This window comes from Anomaloglossus baeobatrachus, chromosome 5, assembly GCF_048569485.1.
Source record: "Anomaloglossus baeobatrachus isolate aAnoBae1 chromosome 5, aAnoBae1.hap1, whole genome shotgun sequence".
Lineage (NCBI taxonomy): Eukaryota > Metazoa > Chordata > Amphibia > Anura > Aromobatidae > Anomaloglossus > Anomaloglossus baeobatrachus.
In genome coordinates, this window is record NC_134357.1 from 18,682,399 (window position 1) to 18,699,671 (window position 17,273).

The window sequence follows — 17,273 nt, forward strand, 5'->3', positions numbered from 1 at the left end:
GGCCCCGTCTTGGACTCGTCCTGGCCGCGCTCTGGACTCGTCCTGGCCACGCCCTGGAGTCGTCCTGGCCGCGCCCTGGCCCCGTCCTGGCCGTGCCTGGCCCCGTCCTGGACTCCTTCTGGCCTCGCTCTGGAACTCATCCTGGCTGCGCTCTGGACTCATCCTGGCTTGGCTCTGGCCCAGTCTTGGACTTATCCTGGCCGCGCTCTGGACTCGTCCTAGCCACGCTCTGGACTCGTCTTGGCCGCGCTCTGGCCCTGTCCTGGACTCATTCTGGCCTCGCTCTGGAACTCATCCTGGCTGCGCTCTGGACTCGTCCTGGCCTGGCTCTGGCCCCGTCTTGGACTCATTCTGGCCTCGCTCAAGCCTCGCTCTGGACTCATTCTGGCCCCGTCCTGGACTCATTCTGGCCTCGCTCTGGACTCATCCTGACCTCGCTCTGGCCCTGTCCTGGACTCATTCTGTTATCGCTCTGGACTCATCCTGGCCTCGCTCTGGTCTCATTCTGGCCTCACTCTAGCCTCGCTCTGGACTCATTCTGGCCCTGTCCTGGACTCATCCTGACCTCGCTCTGGCCCTGTCCTGGACTCATCCTGGCCTCACTCTGGACTCATTCTGGCCTCACTCTGGACTCATTCTGGCCTCACTCTGGCTCTCGTAGAGATGCATTGGGAGATTATGTTGTAACTTCTGACTTCCAGCCAGTCAGAAGTTACAGGCACAAAACGCAGGAGGGTCAGTAACGCTATAGGGAGGGGACATACATTTAAAGCACCACCTCAGTGCTGAAAAACAACAAAACCGCTGGAGTGGAGCTTTAATGAAACCCAACTGGAAAAATCATTTTTCGCTCAATATACGCGTATCCAAAGACTAAATCAATAAATATTGCCTTTAGAAATGTCCATAGTCTTTAACGGGTATTTCCAATCTCATGTAAATAAGACTTATTCGTCAGACAATGAAACATTCTGCAACTTTCTAACAGCCTTTGTTCTTCAGTTACTCACCATTTGCTGTAGCATTCATTATTTACGGGCTGCACACCTCTCCTGATTGTCTGCAGCACTGGTGCACAGATGGTTACAGTGTAGCACTCTCCTGTAACGAGCGCTGGGGCGGTGATAATTGGCCATAATCATCATGGAGAGATATTGTAATATTTTATAAAGAAAGTTGCAGAAGTTTTCATTTTACCGGGATTAAAGGGGACATCATGATATCAGTTGGTCATACATCCTATTAGGGGACTTACATATTAAAGGTTTATTTATATAAAACTGGAAAAAAACTTTATTTTGTTCAGTATTTATTATGCTCTGCTCAGCCTCTGAATGCAACTGGTCCTACTGCATTATCTCACACCCAGAGCTGGATTCACAGCTACACTGCTCAGTACTGCTGTACGATGTCCTTCATACTGATGCTGCTTTCCTCTAAATGTTATTTTTCACTACAGGGCTGAACTCACAACTATACTGCTCAGTATTGTTGTATAATGTCCTCCATGCTGCTGAGTGTTTTAATTCACCCCAGTGCTGCAGTCACAGCTACACCACTCAGTATTAATGTATATTGTCCTCCATGCTGCTGATGCTTTTAGTGTTTTAATTCACCCCAGTGCTGAAGTCACAGCTACACCGATCAGTATTGCTGTACAATGTCCTCCATACTGCTGCTGATGCTTTTTGGCGATTTAATTCACCCCAATGCTGGAATCACAGTTATACAGCTCAGTATTGCTGTACAATGTCCTCCATGCTGCTGCTACTTTTTAGTGTTTTTATCACACCCCAGTGCTAGAGTCACAGCTACACCGCTCAGGATTGCTGTATAATGTCTTCCATGCTGATGATACTTTTAGTGTTTTAATTCATCTCAGTGCTGGAGTCACAGCTACACCGCTCAGTATTGCTAGACATTGTCCTCCATGCTGCTGCTGCTTTTTAGTGTTTTATCTTCCCCCAGTGCTAGAGTCACATCCACACTGCTAAGTATTGCTGTATAATGTTCTCCATGCTGCTGATTATTTTTAGTGATTTATCTCACCTCAGTGCTGGGTTCACAGCTACCCTGCTCAGTATTGCTCTATAACATCCTCCATGCTGCTGCTTTCAAGTGTTTTAAGTCGCCCCAATGCTGGAGTCACAGTCACACCACTCAGTATTGCTGTATATTGTCCTCCATGCTGCTGATGCTTTTTAGTGTATTATCCCACCTCAGTGCTGGAGTCACAGCTACCCCACTCAATATTGTTGTATAATGTCCTCCATGCTGCTGATGCTTTTTAGTGTATTATCCCACCCCAGTGCTGGAGTCACAGCTACACCCCTCAGTATTGCTGTATAATGTCCTCTATGCTGCTGATGCTTGTAGTGTATTATCTCACCCCAGTGCTAGAGTCACATCCACACTGCTCAGTATTGCTGTATAATGTCTTCCACGCTGCTGATGCTTTTAGTGATTTAAGTCACCTCAGTGCTGGAGTCACAGCTACACCACTCAGTATTAATGTATATTGTCTTCCATGCTGCTTATGCTTTTAGTGTTTTAATTCACCTTAGTGCTGGAGTCACAGCTACACCGCTCAGTATTGCTGTATAATGTCCTCCATGCTGCTGATGCTTTTTAGTGTTTTACCTCACCCCAGTGCTGTATTCACAGCTATATAGCTCAGTATTGCTGTAAAATGTCCTCCATGCTGCTGCTACTTTTTAGTGTATTATCCCACCCCAGTGCTGGAGTCACAGCTACACCCCTCAGTATTGCTGTATAATGTCCTCTATGCTGCTGATGCTTGTAGTGTATTATCTCACCCCAGTGCTAGAGTCACATCCACACTGCTCAGTATTGCTATATAATGTCTTCCACGCTGCTGATGCTTTTAGTGATTTAAGTCACCCCAGTGCTGGAGTCACAGCTACACCACTCAGTAGTAATGTATAATGTCCTCCATGCTGCTGATGCTTTTTAGTGTTTTACCTCACCCCAGTGCTGTATTCACAGCTATACTGCTCAGTATTGCTATATAATATCCTCCATGCTGTTGCTGCTTTCAAGTGTTTCAATTCACCCCAATGCTGGAGTCACAGCTACCCCACTCAATATTGCTGTATAATGTATTCCATGCTGATACTTTTTAGTGTATTATCTCACCCCAGTGCTGGAGTCACAGTAACACCCCTCAGTATTGCTGTATAATGTCCTCCATGCTGCTGATGCTTTTAGTGTTTTATCTCAGCCAGGTGTTGAAGACAAAGCTACACACCTCAGTATTGCTGTATAATGTCCTCCATGCTGCTGATGCTTTTAGTGTTTTATCTCAGCCAGGTGCTGAAGTCAAAGCTACACACCTCATTATTGCTGTATAATGTCGTCCATGCTGCTGATGCTTTTTAGTGCTTTAATTCACCCCAATGCTAGTGTTACAGCTACCCTGCTCAATATTGCTGTTTATTGTCCTCCATGCTGGTGCTGCTTTTTAGTGTATTATCTCACCCCAGTGCTGGATTCACAGCTACAACGCTCAGTATTGCTGTAAAATGTCCTCCATGCTGGTGCTGCATTTTAGTGTATTATCTCACCCCAGTGCTGGATTCACAGCTACAACGCTCAGTATTGCTGTATAATGTCCTCCATGCTGCTGCTGCTTCTGAACATGTGCTACATAGAGACAGAGAAGCAGGAAACCCGTAGGTCTGTCTGTGCTGTGTGTGGGAGACATCTTAGCATATAGTTTCCACCCACTTGTTCACAGGGAACCAAAAATTATAGATAACTCAGCCTTGTTGCCGCCTGACGTCTGGGGGTAATTCAATACGTCACAATCAATGTCCACATCTATACATGTGCCACTATGGAAGACAAATAGGATGTGGATATTGGTGCAGGGACTTTACTGTTAATTCTATCAAGGTTTATACTTCATTAATCCGGTATTATTATAAATTAAGCAAATTTCAACAAATTTTAAACATAAAAACAAAAAAACAAAATAACAAAAAAACAAAAAAAAGTGAGCTGGAGTATGAGATGATACACATGGAGCTTGTGAGCTCATGTTCACACTGGCCATAAGACAAAGAGTTCATTTTAAACATAGTAATGTAAGGACTTATAAGCACCAAATTCCTGGAAGATGTAGATGTCTAAAGTGACTGCTACTGATCCCCTGCTGCATTATCCCCTCACCTGCCCGGGTTTCTGGTATATAACTCCAAACTTGAAGTTGTTTGTCATAACATGTTCATCAAACGTCACCAGAAGCTGAGAGGCCTGAGGAGCGAAGAATAAATGAATGCTATGTACATTATATCTGTCATATATACAAGAATATAACTACTATAATACTGCCCCTATGTACAAGAATATAACTACTATAATACTGCCCCTATGTACAAGAATATAACTACTATAATACTGCCTCCTATGTACAAGAATATAACTACTATAATACTGCCCCTATGTACAAGAATATAACTACTATAATACTGCCCCTATGTACAAGAATATAACTACTATAATACTGCCTCCTATGTACAAGAATATAACTACTATAATACTGCCCCTATGTACAAGAATATAACTACTATAATACTGCCCCTATGTACAAGAATATAACTACTATAATACTGCCCCCTATGTACAAGAATATAACTACTATAATACTGCTCCCTATATACAAGAATATAACTACTATAATACTGCTCCCTATATACAAGAATATAACTACTATAATACTGCTCCCTATATACAAGAATATAACTACTATAATACTGCTCCTATGTACAAGAATATAACTACTATAATACTGCTCCTATATACAAGAATATAACTACTATAATACTGCTCCTATGTACAAGAATATAACTACTATAATACTGCTTCTATATACAAGAATATAACTACTATAATACTGCTCCTATGTACAAGAATATAACTACTATAATACTGCTCCTATGTACAAGAATATAACTACTATAATACTGCTCCTATGTACAAGAATATAACTACTATAATACTGCTCCTATATACAAGAATATAACTACTATAATACTGCTCCTATGTACAAGAATATAACTACTATAATACTGCCACTATGTACAAGAATATAACTACTATAATACTGCCCCTATGTACAAGAATATAACTACTATAATACTGCCCCTATGTACAAGAATATAATTACTATAATACTGCCCCTATGTACAAGAATATAACTACTATAATACTGCCCCCTATGTACAAGAATATAACTACTATAATACTGCTCCTATGTACAATAATATAACTACTATAATACTGCCCCTATGTACAAGAATATAACTACTATAATACTGCCCCTATGTACAAGAATATAACTACAATAATACTGCCCCCTATGTACAAGAATATAATTACTATAATACTGCTCCCTATGTACAAGAATATAACTACTATAATACTGCTCCTATGTACAAGAATATAACTACTATAATACTGCTCCTATATACAAGAATATAACTACTATAATACTGCTCCCTATATACAAGAATATAACTACTATAATACTGCTCCTATGTACAATAATATAACTACTATAATACTGCCCCTATGTACAAGAATATAACTACTATAATACTGCCCCTATGTACAAGAATATAACTACAATAATACTGCCCCCTATGTACAAGAATATAATTACTATAATACTGCTCCCTATGTACAAGAATATAACTACTATAATACTGCCCCTATATACAAGAATATAACTACTATAATACTGCTCCTATATACAAGAATATAACTACTATAATACTGCTCCTATGTACAAGAATATAACTACTATAATACTGCTCCTATGTACAAGAATATATCTACTATAATACTGCTCCTATGTACAAGAATATAACTACTATAATACTGCTCCCTATGTACAAGAATATAACTACTATAATACTGCTCCCTATGTACAAGAATATAACTACTATAATACTGCTCCTATATACAAGAATATAACTACTATAATACTGCTCCTATGTACAAGAATATAACTACTATAATACTGCCACTATGTACAAGAATATAACTACTATAATACTGCCCCTATGTACAAGAATATAACTACTATAATACTGCCCCTATGTAAGAGAATATAATTACTATAATACTGCCCCTATGTACAAGAATATAACTACTATAATACTGCTCCTATGTACAATAATATAACTACTATAATACTGCCCCTATGTACAAGAATATAACTACTATAATACTGCCCCTATGTACAAAAATATAACTACTATAATACTGCCCCCTATGTACAAGAATATAACTACTATAATACTGCCCCTATGTACAAGAATATAACTACTATAATACTGCCCCTATGTACAAAAATATAACTACTATAATACTGCTCCTATGTACAAGAATATAACTACTATAATACTGCCCCTATGTACAAGAATATAAATACTATAATACTGCTCCTATGTACAAGAATATAACTACTATAATACTGCTCCTATGTACAGTAATATAACTACTATAATACTGCCCCTATGTACAAGAATATAACTACTATAATACTGCTCCTATGTACAATAATATAACTACTATAATACTGCCCCTATGTACAAGAATATAACTACTATAATACTGCCCCTATGTACAAAAATATAACTACTATAATACTGCCCCCTATGTACAAGAATATAACTACTATAATACTGCCCCTATGTACAAGAATATAACTACTATAATACTGCCCCTATGTACAAGAATATAACTACTATAATACTGCTCCCTATATACAAGAATATAACTACTATAATACTGCTCCCTATATACAAGAATATAACTACTATAATACTGCTCCTATATACAAGAATATAACTACTATAATACTGCTCCTATGTACAAGAATATAACTACTATAATACTGCTCCTATATACAAGAATATAACTACTATAATACTGCTCCTATGTACAAGAATATAACTACTATAATACTGCTCCTATGTACAAGAATATAACTACTATAATACTGCTCCTATGTACAAGAATATAACTACTATAATACTGCTCCTATATACAAGAATATAACTACTATAATACTGCCCCTATGTACAAGAATATAACTACTATAATACTGCTCCCTATATACAAGAATATAACTACTATAATACTGCCCCCTATGTACAAGAATATAACTACTATAATACTGCCCCTATGTACAAGAATATAACTACTATAATACTGCCCCTATGTACAAGAATATAACTACTATAATACTGCTCCCTATATACAAGAATATAACTACTATAATACTGCTCCCTATATACAAGAATATAACTACTATAATACTGCCGCCCCTATGTACAAGAATATAACTACTATAATACTGCCCCTATGTACAAGAATATAACTACTATAATACTGCTCCTATGTACAAGAATATAACTACTATAATACTACCCCTATATACAAGAAAATAACTACTATAATACTGCCGCCCCTATGTACAAGAATATAACTACTATAATACTGCCCCTATGTACAAGAATATAAATACTATAATACTGCTCCCTATATACAAGAATATAACTACTATAATACTGCTCCCTATATACAAGAATATAACTACTATAATACTGCTCCTATGTACAAGAATATAACTACTATAATACTGCTCCTATATACAAGAATATAACTACTATAATACTGCTCCTATGTACAAGAATATAACTACTATAATACTGCTTCTATATACAAGAATATAACTACTATAATACTGCTCCTATGTACAAGAATATAACTACTATAATACTGCTCCTATGTACAAGAATATAACTACTATAATACTGCCCCTATATACAAGAATATAACTGCTATAATACTGCTCCTATGTACAAGAATATAACTACTATAATACTGCTTCTATATACAAGAATATAACTGCTATAATACTGCTCCTATGTACAAGAATATAACTACTATAATACTGCTCCTATGTACAAGAATATAACTACTATAATACTGCTCCTATGTACAAGAATATAACTACTATAATACTGCTCCTATATACAAGAATATAACTACTATAATACTGCTCCTATGTACAAGAATATAACTACTATAATACTGCCACTATGTACAAGAATATAACTACTATAATACTGCCCCTATGTACAAGAATATAACTACTATAATACTGCCCCTATGTACAAGAATATAATTACTATAATACTGCCCCTATGTACAAGAATATAACTACTATAATACTGCCCCCTATGTACAAGAATATAACTACTATAATACTGCTCCTATGTACAATAATATAACTACTATAATACTGCCCCTATGTACAAGAATATAACTACTATAATACTGCCCCTATGTACAAGAATATAACTACAATAATACTGCCCCCTATGTACAAGAATATAACTACTATAATACTGCTCCCTATGTACAAGAATATAACTACTATAATACTGCTCCTATGTACAAGAATATAACTACTATAATACTGCCCCTATGTACAAGAATATAAATACTATAATACTGCTCCTATGTACAAGAATATAACTACTATAATACTGCTCCTATGTACAGTAATATAACTACTATAATAATGCCCCTATGTACAAGAATATAACTACTATAATACTGCTCCTATGTACAATAATATAACTACTATAATACTGCCCCTATGTACAAGAATATAACTACTATAATACTGCCCCTATGTACAAAAATATAACTACTATAATACTGCCCCCTATGTACAAGAATATAACTACTATAATACTGCCCCTATGTACAAGAATATAACTACTATAATACTGCCCCTATGTACAAGAATATAACTACTATAATACTGCTCCCTATATACAAGAATATAACTACTATAATACTGCTCCCTATATACAAGAATATAACTACTATAATACTGCTCCCTATATACAAGAATACAACTACTATAATACTGCTCCCTATATACAAGAATATAACTACTATAATACTGCTCCTATATACAAGAATATAACTACTATAATACTGCTCCTATATACAAGAATATAACTACTATAATACTGCTCCTATATACAAGAATATAACTACTATAATACTGCTCCTATGTACAAGAATATAACTACTATAATACTGCTCCTATGTACAAGAATATAACTACTATAATACTGCTCCCTATGTACAAGAATATAACTACTATAATACTGCTCCCTATGTACAAGAATATAACTACTATAATACTGCTCCTATATACAAGAATATAACTACTATAATACTGCTCCTATGTACAAGAATATAACTACTATAATACTGCCACTATGTACAAGAATATAACTACTATAATACTGCCCCTATGTACAAGAATATAACTACTATAATACTGCTCCTATGTACAATAATATAACTACTATAATACTGCCCCTATGTACAAGAATATAACTACTATAATACTGCCCCTATGTACAAAAATATAACTACTATAATACTGCCCCCTATGTACAAGAATATAACTACTATAATACTGCCCCTATGTACAAGAATATAACTACTATAATACTGCCCCTATGTACAAAAATATAACTACTATAATACTGCTCCTATGTACAAGAATATAACTACTATAATACTGCCCCTATGTACAAGAATATAAATACTATAATACTGCTCCTATGTACAAGAATATAACTACTATAATACTGCTCCTATGTACAGTAATATAACTACTATAATACTGCCCCTATGTACAAGAATATAACTACTATAATACTGCTCCCTATATACAAGAATATAACTACTATAATACTGCTCCTATATACAAGAATATAACTACTATAATACTGCTCCTATGTACAAGAATATAACTACTATAATACTGCTCCTATATACAAGAATATAACTACTATAATACTGCTCCCTATATACAAGAATATAACTACTATAATACTGCCCCTATGTACAAGAATATAACTACTATAATACTGCCCCTATGTACAAGAATATAACTACTATAATACTGCTCCCTATATACAAGAATATAACTACTATAATACTGCTCCCTATATACAAGAATATAACTACTATAATACTGCTCCTATATACAAGAATATAACTACTATAATACTGCTCCTATGTACAAGAATATAACTACTATAATACTGCTCCTATATACAAGAATATAACTACTATAATACTGCTCCTATGTACAAGAATATAACTACTATAATACTGCTCCTATGTACAAGAATATAACTACTATAATACTGCTCCTATGTACAAGAATATAACTACTATAATACTGCTCCTATATACAAGAATATAACTACTATAATACTGCTCCTATGTACAAGAATATAACTACTATAATACTGCCACTATGTACAAGAATATAACTACTATAATACTGCCCCTATGTACAAGAATATAACTACTATAATACTGCCCCTATGTACAAGAATATAACTACTATAATACTGCTCCCTATATACAAGAATATAACTACTATAATACTGCCCCCTATGTACAAGAATATAACTACTATAATACTGCCCCTATGTACAAAAATATAACTACTATAATACTGCCCCCTATGTACAAGAATATAACTACTATAATACTGCTCCCTATATACAAGAATATAACTACTATAATACTGCTCCCTATATACAAGAATATAACTACTATAATACTGCTCCTATGTACAAGAATATAACTACTATAATACTGCTCCTATGTACAAGAATATAACACTATAATACTACCCCTATATACAAGAATATAACTACTATAATACTGCCGCCCCTATGTACAAGAATATAACTACTATAATACTGCCCCTATGTACAAGAATATAACTACTATAATACTGCTCCTATGTACAAGAATATAACTACTATAATACTACCCCTATATACAAGAAAATAACTACTATAATACTGCCGCCCCTATGTACAAGAATATAACTACTATAATACTGCCCCTATGTACAAGAATATAAATACTATAATACTGCTCCTATGTACAAGAATATAACTACTATAATACTGCTCCTATGTACAATAATATAACTACTTTAATACTGCCCCTATGTACAAGAATATAACTACTATAATACTGCTCCTATGTACAAGAATATAACTACTATAATACTGCTCCTATGTACAATAATATAACTACTATAATAATGCCCCTATGTACAAGAATATAACTACTATAATACTGCCCCTATGTACAAAAATATAACTACTATAATACTGCTCCCTATATACAAGAATATAACTACTATAATACTGCCCCCTATGTACAAGAATATAACTGCTATAATACTGCTCCTATGTACAAGAATATAACTACTATAATACTGCTTCTATATACAAGAATATAACTGCTATAATACTGCTCCTATGTACAAGAATATAACTACTATAATACTGCTCCTATGTACAAGAATATAACTACTATAATACTGCTCCTATGTACAAGAATATAACTACTATAATACTGCTTCTATATACAAGAATATAACTACTATAATACTGCTCCTATGTACAAGAATATAACTACTATAATACTGCTCCTATGTACAAGAATATAACTACTATAATACTGCCCCTATATACAAGAATATAACTGCTATAATACTGCTCCTATGTACAAGAATATAACTACTATAATACTGCTTCTATATACAAGAATATAACTGCTATAATACTGCTCCTATGTACAAGAATATAACTACTATAATACTGCTCCTATGTACAAGAATATAACTACTATAATACTGCTCCTATGTACAAGAATATAACTACTATAATACTGCTCCTATATACAAGAATATAACTACTATAATACTGCTCCTATGTACAAGAATATAACTACTATAATACTGCCACTATGTACAAGAATATAACTACTATAATACTGCCCCTATGTACAAGAATATAACTACTATAATACTGCCCCTATGTACAAGAATATAATTACTATAATACTGCCCCTATGTACAAGAATATAACTACTATAATACTGCCCCCTATGTACAAGAATATAACTACTATAATACTGCTCCTATGTACAATAATATAACTACTATAATACTGCCCCTATGTACAAGAATATAACTACTATAATACTGCCCCTATGTACAAGAATATAACTACAATAATACTGCCCCCTATGTACAAGAATATAACTACTATAATACTGCTCCCTATGTACAAGAATATAACTACTATAATACTGTTCCTATGTACAAGAATATAACTACTATAATACTGCCCCTATGTACAAGAATATAAATACTATAATACTGCTCCTATGTACAAGAATATAACTACTATAATACTGCTCCTATGTACAGTAATATAACTACTATAATAATGCCCCTATGTACAAGAATATAACTACTATAATACTGCTCCTATGTACAATAATATAACTACTATAATACTGTCCCTATGTACAAGAATATAACTACTATAATACTGCCCCTATGTACAAAAATATAACTACTATAATACTGCCCCCTATGTACAAGAATATAACTACTATAATACTGCCCCTATGTACAAGAATATAACTACTATAATACTGCCCCTATGTACAAGAATATAACTACTATAATACTGCTCCCTAAATACAAGAATATAACTACTATAATACTGCTCCCTATATACAAGAATATAACTACTATAATACTGCTCCCTATATACAAGAATACAACTACTATAATACTGCTCCCTATATACAAGAATATAACTACTATAATACTGCTCCTATATACAAGAATATAACTACTATAATACTGCTCCTATGTACAAGAATATAACTACTATAATACTGCTCCTATATACAAGAATATAACTACTATAATACTGCTCCTATGTACAAGAATATAACTACTATAATACTGCTCCTATGTACAAGAATATAACTACTATAATACTGCTCCCTATGTACAAGAATATAACTACTATAATACTGCTCCCTATGTACAAGAATATAACTACTATAATACTGCTCCTATATACAAGAATATAACTACTATAATACTGCTCCTATGTACAAGAATATAACTACTATAATACTGCCACTATGTACAAGAATATAACTACTATAATACTGCCCCTATGTACAAGAATATAACTACTATAATACTGCCCCTATGTACAAGAATATAATTACTATAATACTGCCCCTATGTACAAGAATATAACTACTATAATACTGCTCCTATGTACAATAATATAACTACTATAATACTGCCCCTATGTACAAGAATATAACTACTATAATACTGCCCCTATGTACAAAAATATAACTACTATAATACTGCCCCCTATGTACAAGAATATAACTACTATAATACTGCCCCTATGTACAAGAATATAACTACTATAATACTGCCCCTATGTACAAAAATATAACTACTATAATACTGCTCCTATGTACAAGAATATAACTACTATAATACTGCCCCTATGTACAAGAATATAAATACTATAATACTGCTCCTATGTACAAGAATATAACTACTATAATACTGCTCCTATGTACAGTAATATAACTACTATAATACTGCCCCTATGTACAAGAATATAACTACTATAATACTGCTCCCTATATACAAGAATATAACTACTATAATACTGCTCCTATATACAAGAATATAACTAGTATAATACTGCTCCTATGTACAAGAATATAACTACTATAATACTGCTCCTATATACAAGAATATAACTACTATAATACTGCTCCTATGTACAAGAATATAACTACTATAATACTGCTCCTATGTACAAGAATATAACTACTATAATACTGCTCCTATGTACAAGAATATAACTACTATAATACTGCTCCTATATACAAGAATATAACTACTATAATACTGCCCCTATGTACAAGAATATAACTACTATAATACTGCTCCCTATATACAAGAATATAACTACTATAATACTGCCCCCTATGTACAAGAATATAACTACTATAATACTGCCCCTATGTACAAGAATATAACTACTATAATACTGCCCCTATGTACAAGAATATAACTACTATAATACTGCTCCCTATATACAAGAATATAACTACTATAATACTGCTCCCTATATACAAGAATATAACTACTATAATACTGCTCCTATATACAAGAATATAACTACTATAATACTGCTCCTATGTACAAGAATATAACTACTATAATACTGCTCCTATATACAAGAATATAACTACTATAATACTGCTCCTATGTACAAGAATATAACTACTATAATACTGCTCCTATGTACAAGAATATAACTACTATAATACTGCTCCTATGTACAAGAATATAACTACTATAATACTGCTCCTATATACAAGAATATAACTACTATAATACTGCTCCTATGTACAAGAATATAACTACTATAATACTGCCACTATGTACAAGAATATAACTACTATAATACTGCCCCTATGTACAAGAATATAACTACTATAATACTGCCCCTATGTACAAGAATATAACTACTATAATACTGCTCCCTATATACAAGAATATAACTACTATAATACTGCCCCCTATGTACAAGAATATAACTACTATAATACTGCCCCTATGTACAAAAATATAACTACTATAATACTGCCCCCTATGTACAAGAATATAACTACTATAATACTGCTCCCTATATACAAGAATATAACTACTATAATACTGCTCCCTATATACAAGAATATAACTACTATAATACTGCTCCTATGTACAAGAATATAACTACTATAATACTGCTCCTATGTACAAGAATATAACACTATAATACTACCCCTATATACAAGAATATAACTACTATAATACTGCCGCCCCTATGTACAAGAATATAACTACTATAATACTGCCCCTATGTACAAGAATATAACTACTATAATACTGCTCCTATGTACAAGAATATAACTACTATAATACTACCCCTATATACAAGAAAATAACTACTATAATACTGCCGCCCCTATGTACAAGAATATAACTACTATAATACTGCCCCTATGTACAAGAATATAAATACTATAATACTGCTCCTATGTACAAGAATATAACTACTATAATACTGCTCCTATGTACAATAATATAACTACTTTAATACTGCCCCTATGTACAAGAATATAACTACTATAATACTGCTCCTATGTACAAGAATATAACTACTATAATACTGCTCCTATGTACAATAATATAACTACTATAATAATGCCCCTATGTACAAGAATATAACTACTATAATACTGCCCCTATGTACAAAAATATAACTACTATAATACTGCCCCCTATGTACAAGAATATAACTACTATAATACTGCCCCTATGTACAAGAATATAACTACTATATTACTGCCCCTATGTACAAGAATATAACTACTATAATACTGCTCCTATGCACAAGAATATAACTACTATAATACTGCTCCTATGCACAAGAATATAAATACTATAATACTGCTCCTATGTACAAGACTTTAACTACTATAATAATGCCCCTATGTACAAGAATATAACTACTATAATACTGCTCCTATGTACAAGAATATAACTACTATAATACTGCCCCTATGTACAAGAATATAACTACTATAATACTGCCCCTATGTACAAGAATATAACTACTATAATACTGCCCCTATGTACAAGAATATAACTACTATAATACTGCACCTATGTACAAGAATATAACTACTATAATACTGCCACTATGTACAAGAATATAACTACTATAATACTGCTACCTATATACAAGAATATAACTACTATAATACTGCTACTATGTACAAGAATATAACTACTATAATACTGCTCCTATGTACAAGAATATAACTACTATAATACTGCACCTATGTACAAGAATATAACTACTATAATACTGCCCCCTATGTACAAGAATATAACTACTATAATACTGCCCCCTATGTACAAGAATATAACTACTATAATACTGCACCTATGTACAAGAATATAACTACTATAATACTGCCCCCTATGTACAAGAATATAACTACTATCCCCTGAGATCCTACCATGGTGGAGAGAAGGATTTCTATATTGTAAATGATAACGCTATTGCATATATAGAAAATCTTGATATTCAAATTTGATTTTTATCCTGTTGATATTTTTCAATTACTGTCTATTGTCTGGTGTTTATTTTTATATGATGGTAAGATATACGTTCATACGATTAAATAAATAAATATAACTACTATAATACTGCCACTATGTACAAGAATATAACTACTATAATACTGCCACTATGTACAAGAATATAACTAATATAATACTGCCACTATGTACAAGAATATAACTACTATAATACTGATCCCTATATACAAGAATATAACTACTATAATACTGCTACTATGTACAAGAATATAACTGCTATAATACTGCTCCTATATACAAGAATATAACTACTATAATACTGCTCCCTATATACAAGAATATAACTACTATAATACTGCTCCTATGTACAAGAATATAACACTATAATACTGCCCCTATATACAAGAATATAACTACTATAATATTATTATTATTATTATTATTGTTTATTTATAAAGCACCATTGATTCCATGGTGCTGTACATGAGGGGGTTACATACAGAATACATATACACGTTACAATAGACAGACTAGCACAGAGGGAAGAGGGCCCTGCCCTTGCGGGCTTACATCCTAAAGGATTTTGGGGAGGAGACAGTAGGTGGGGTGTAGGTTGGGCGGCAGCTCCGCACGGTGGTGGGGCGGCAGCTCCGCACGGTGGTGGGGCGGCAGCTCCGCACGGTGGTGGGGCGGCAGCTCCGCACGGTGGTGGGGCGGCAGCTCCGCACGGTGGTGGGGCGGCAGCTCCGCACGGTGGTGGGGCGGCAGCTCCGCACGGTGGTGGGGCGGCAGCTCCGCACGGTGGTGGGGCGGCAGCTCCGCACGGTGGTGGGGCGGCAGCTCCGCACGGTGGTGGGGCGGCAGCTCCGCACGGTGGTGGGGCGGCAGCTCCGCACGGTGGTGGGGCGGCAGCTCCGCACGGTGGTGGGGCGGCAGCTCCGCACGGTGGTGGGGCGGTGAGGTCATTGTAGATTATAGGAATTTCTGAACAGATGAGTTTTCAGGGTCCGTTTGAAGTTTGCAAGTGTAGTAGATAGTCTGACGTGTTGAGGCAGTGAGTTCCAGGAGACTGGGGATGCTCGGGAGAAGTCTTGGAGTCGGTTGCATGAGGAGCGAATGAGAG

General features: G+C 34.4%; 1 protein-coding gene across 1 annotated transcript in view; it reads right to left on the reverse strand.

The window, feature by feature from the left end:
- Nucleotides 1-17,273, reverse strand: part of LOC142312564 (rap1 GTPase-activating protein 1-like) — a 79,288-nt gene that overhangs the window by 34,987 nt on the left and 27,028 nt on the right. Inside the window, exon 10 of the mRNA XM_075351556.1 lies at nt 4,192-4,275. Within this exon, the coding sequence (XP_075207671.1) occupies nt 4,192-4,275 (84 nt within the window). The remainder of the gene's footprint in view (nt 1-4,191; nt 4,276-17,273) is intronic.